The sequence below is a fragment of the Rhamphochromis longiceps genome, linkage group LG18 (assembly GCF_057381845.1).
Source record: "Rhamphochromis longiceps isolate RC_006_pf linkage group LG18, R_longiceps_female_GT1.1, whole genome shotgun sequence".
NCBI classification, from domain to species: Eukaryota; Metazoa; Chordata; class Actinopteri; order Cichliformes; family Cichlidae; genus Rhamphochromis; species Rhamphochromis longiceps.
In genome coordinates, this window is record NC_140574.1 from 13,273,682 (window position 1) to 13,278,767 (window position 5,086).

At 39.4% G+C, this 5,086-nt stretch overlaps 1 protein-coding gene across 1 annotated transcript; it reads left to right on the forward strand.

The window, feature by feature from the left end:
• Positions 1–1,105: 1,105 nt before the first annotated feature.
• apoda.1 (apolipoprotein Da, duplicate 1) lies at positions 1,106–4,035 on the forward strand. The gene is made up of 5 exons (XM_085389312.1): positions 1,106–1,230; positions 1,408–1,546; positions 2,395–2,516; positions 2,626–2,711; positions 2,912–4,035. Exons 2-5 carry the CDS (start codon positions 1,430–1,432, stop codon positions 3,145–3,147), a joined length of 561 nt encoding a protein of 186 aa, XP_085245438.1. The 5' UTR covers positions 1,106–1,230; positions 1,408–1,429; the 3' UTR covers positions 3,148–4,035.
• Positions 4,036–5,086: the final 1,051 nt, after the last annotated feature.

The following is a 5,086-nucleotide window of genomic DNA, read 5'->3' on the forward strand; positions in this document are numbered from 1 at the left end:
GTCATTTTACCCCACTGCTGGTGGTTGCTAGGCAACATGATGATACTATATGTAATTCAGCTTTGGTGGAGAAGTTACTGTCATGAAATAAAAATCATTCAGTGCTTTTTGGAAGGTGTTGCAGGTGCATAGGTGCCCAAAACAGGTCATTTTAGCCCATTGTTAAGTGTTTGCTGGTGGGATGAACCCGTGTGTCAAGTGTGTCTGCTGAGTTCCTGCATGTACAAGGAATGAAAGGCAAAGATTTGGTTGAACAGCCGTCTCAGTAACAACAACATAAAACACCTCAGAGAGTAAAACTTGTTTGAATCAACAGAAAATTTTGGCCTTTTAGCAAGAGAATAAAAGCTGGAAATAAGCAACTTTTCTGTAATATTTCTTTTTTGTGTACATCCTAAGAGCCGTGCTGATGGCAGTAGCATTTCTTAGTGCAGAAGAAATGAAGATGAATTACACTTGGGGTATTCATCATCAGTTTTATAAATAAATGGTTCATAAAATGCGTACTTGAATTTTTTAACACTAAAAGAAAAGGAATTTGCAGGTGTCTTTTTTTAGGGAATAGGTTCAGTGATCAGGCTCACTTAAGACCAAATCAGGCTAAATGTAACCCACAAAATCATTACAGTGATTTCGACACCCTTGGTGTAAACCATGAATGCTATTATATGCTGTTGGTGCTATAGAGAAACAGAGAGTCATTAAAGAGCAGGAAATGTAAATATGTAAACCATCGACCATTTGCGAGGCCATGCAGCAAATCTGAAGGTTTCAGTTCTGCCAGACAAGATATTATTAAATCAGATCAAATCTAATCATTTTGTACATTTTTTTCATATAAACACACATGAGTATAGCATGCTTGCATTTTGTGGATCAACACTTCTGTCTTAAAGTACTTGTGTGTCTGTGTACAAAATCATGTAACCTTGGAACTTGTCATTTAAAGCAATCCTCTGATAAAAAACAAAACAAAACATATACTTTTGTGTCCATCTGGGGCAGGAGGGCATCCAGATTATTTTATTACATTCATTACGTTTCTCCTGGTATGTCCCCCATGACTCCAATTTGCTAATAGCTTACTTCATGTCTGAAATAAAGCTGGCTCTAAACAAAGACGCCCATTGACGACACAGAACTGCAAAACCTCGCAGAGGACTACGTCTCCAACTCAAACAGCAGAGTCGATAAAGACAGAGCACATATCTGAACCACTGGAACACAGAGGTAAGAGAAATCTGTGGAGATACATGCGAAGGATTAAACTATAAATTAGTTAATATTAGATTATTTCTGCCAAGAAAAATGTTACCTGAGTTGATGTAGCAGTAATCTTGTTTGCGTTGGCCATGTTTCTTTTTGGTTTGTGTTACCTTACCTGCTTTTCTTTCATACTCTCTTTAGGTAATAAAGCCACATCTTTACCATGAAGCTACCTTTGGCTCTGGTGTTTGCACTCACCCTCCCCATCATCAGGGCTCAGGTTCCCCACTGGGGCCCGTGTCCAGAGCCTGCTGTTCAACCCGCCTTCAGCCTTAAACAGGTACCAGTGACGGTGCAGACTGTGCAGAATACGCTGAACACATTAGGCGTGAATGTCATGAGATCCTTCTTCTCTCGCACAGTTTGAAAAGGAAAAAGCTGACACCACAAACATTATCAGAGATTTCTGTTTAAATATTTTCATATGGCAAAGATTTGCTGACTGTTTATGATACATTCTTATTAAGTAGCAAAACGTACATGTTTAGTAATTGCTGGCATTTGTGATATAGATCAGAATAGTGTGTGGTGGAAGCAGATAGGAGTGTTTGTCATCATATTTGTCTCTGTATCGTGTGGGCACCAAAAAGTCGAGGCTGGTAGACACATGCATATGGACATAATTAAATACAACTACTACTAATTATAATTACACCACAGGTAAACAAGAATTTATTAATATATATATTGTTTTCACGTGAAAAAAGTATAATTTAATCTATTAAAAGTACTTTTTATTTATATAGTTTATTATATATATATATATATATATATATATATATATATATATATATATATATATATATATATATATATATTTTCAGCATTTCAGCATAATCTTTGTTGTAAGTCAACTCAGTACCCAAAGTATTGTGTAAGTAAAGCTTTTCAGTACCTTTAATAGCATAGAAATGTGCATACATTAGTACAATAACTGAATAAATGAAGACAGACTTTTTCCCAGAGGGGAAACTTGGCAAAACATTGTGTTTAATTACTTCCTCAGCTGGTGTAGAGTAGGTTTTTATAAAACACATACCATATATCAGAGTATGTAGATTTATTCATAGTCTGCACTCACATTGCTCTGAGTTGTCTTTGAACCTGTGCGTGTTTCTGCCCTCACAGTTCATGGGGAGATGGTTTGAAATTGCCAAACTGCCAGCCCAGTTTGAGAAAGGCCGCTGCATTGAAACCAATTTCACTTTGACGACGAGCAACTCCATTCGAGTGGTCAGCTCTGAAATACTGTGAGTCCCATTGAATTTATCTGTGCAAACGTGGAGCCAGGAGGTAATGTCTGCATGTCGTGCAGCCGTTTTAGTCTAACATAAAGTTTGTCTGTGTGGAATAAAACAGAAAAGGAGAGATGAAGAAAATCGAAGGGATCGGGGTCGTAGAGGATATAAAGAATCCAGCCAAGCTGGGAATAAGTTATTCCTACGGTGAGCAACATCTGGTGACAACACTGAGAATGACTGGCTGTGTTATGAGTTGTTAAGAATGAAGTAGAAATGTAATGAGTTAATCAGCCTCTATAAGCCACATATTAGATATACGACTTTCTCTCAGTATGTGTAGCTTCAGGATAAAATACTGTGATACTTTTGTCTCTTCACTCTTACAACTTTTGTCTTGATCACAGTCCTTCCCTACTCCCCTTATTGGATCCTGTCTACTGACTACGTGAATTCGGCCTTGGTGTATTCATGCACTGACATCCTCAGGCTCTTCCACGTCGACTTCGCCTGGATCCTGGGGCGAAACCGCACCCTGCCAGAATCCACCATCGAGAAAGCCAAAGAGATCTTTGCAAACAACAACATCGACGTGAGCAGGATGATCCCCAGCAGGCAGATGGGCTGTGAAAAAACGCTGTGAGCAGCGACACGGCAACACAAATTCAACACAGCATAATGTTGCTGTCGACAGAAGGGGGTAAATTATCCGAGTGTTTGTTTGCCTCGATGAATCTACGATTAATAATTTACGGTGATTGTTTCCAGCAGGATAAACTCAACTAGTTTCTCTGTTTTCTCCAGTTTTTACTTTGCACAACACCGACTGTGACAGTACAAGTTGAGAGGAATACTTTCCGTGTTAAGAGAAATGTTGTATTCGCTGCGAGCAGATGATTCTGAGTAATCTGAACACAAACTCAAAACATGAAGGATCTAATTAGTGTCAAAAAAAGTTAGTAAATCTCATTTCATGTGATCTTTACTGTGTTTTTAATGAAATCGTCAGCGTGCTGCACTGAAGCCTTCTATACACACAGAAACTGATTTGAAAGTTGAAAGGTGTCTTACTTTATCTGTAAAACGACGACAACTAAAGGTTACATATTTAAAATAGTGTCGATGTTTGAAGTTTACCATCTGTTTATGCTTTCTAAGTGTTTTAACATGTTCTGTATAAGCGTGCTGAAAGGCATTTTCAACTAAAAGCAGCAATAAAACCGCTATTATTTAGTAAAACATGAAATTCATTTCAATTCAATAAACCTTCAAAATGTCCAAGTTTTAAAGATTCCTATTGGCAGACATTGGAGGGTTTTTTCAGGCTAAACATGAGAATAAAGGCCTGGGAATTCAAAGTATTTGCATCAAGATGTTCTTAAAAGTTTTAAACCCTGGTGATTCAGGTGATCTTGAAAGGAGTTAAAGTATCTTCACAAGCACCACACTGCCTTACTTGAATGTTTTGTTTGTGCGTTCCACTGAGGTGGATTTTGCACTCTGAAAGGAAAAAGGTATTAGCTCTAACTAAAAAAGTAACACACTTAAAAAAAAATTAAGAGTAATTTGACCTTGGGAAGGTCGCATGAACATGTTCACAAATGTAAAAATCCCCCACCACATCCAGGTGTCCATTAAAAAGACTGAAGACTGTTGATTTTTGTGTGTTTGTCCTCATTTATCTTGGGTTTTGTGTGTTTCACTGAGGTGAGTTTTGCCCTCTTAAAAGAGATTCTAGCGAACTGAAAGGTAGGTAGAGTTTTTTGAAGTCAATACAAAATATAAAACGATTAATGATGCAATAGAAGGTGACTGATGTCTCGATCTGTAGCTGGTGTTACATATAATTAACAGGAGCAGGACACCTATCAATATACCTTATGTATACACACAAACACACACACACACACACACACATATATATATATATATATATATATATATATATATATAAAAAAAAAACAAAAACACCCAGCACGCCCCTGCGGGCGGTTTATCCTTCAAGCTCGGGTCCTCTACCAGAGGCCTGGGAGCTTGAGGGTCCTGCGCAGTATCTTAGCTGTTCCCAGGACTGCGCTCTTCTGGACAGAGATCTCCGATGTTATTCCCGGGATCTGCTGGAGCCACTCGCCTAGCTTGGGAGTCACCGCACCTAGTGCTCCGATTACCACGGGGACCACCGTTACCTTCACCCTCCACATCCTCTCGAGCTCTTCTCTGAGCCCTTGGTATTTCTCCAGCTTCTCGTGTTCCTTCTTCCTGATATTGCTGTCATTCGGAACCGCTACATCGATCACTACGGCCGTCTTCTTCTGTTTGTCTACCACCACTATGTCCGGTTGGTTAGCCACCACCATTTTGTCCGTCTGTATCTGGAAGTCCCACAGGATCTTAGCTCGGTCATTCTCCACCACCCTTGGGGGCATCTCCCATTTTGACCTCGGGACTTCTAGGTTATACTCGGCACAGATGTTCCTGTACACTATGCCGGCCACTTGGTTATGGCGTTCCATGTATGCCTTGCCTGCTAGCATCTTGCACCCTGCTGTTATGTGCTGGATTGTCTCTGGGGCATCTTTACA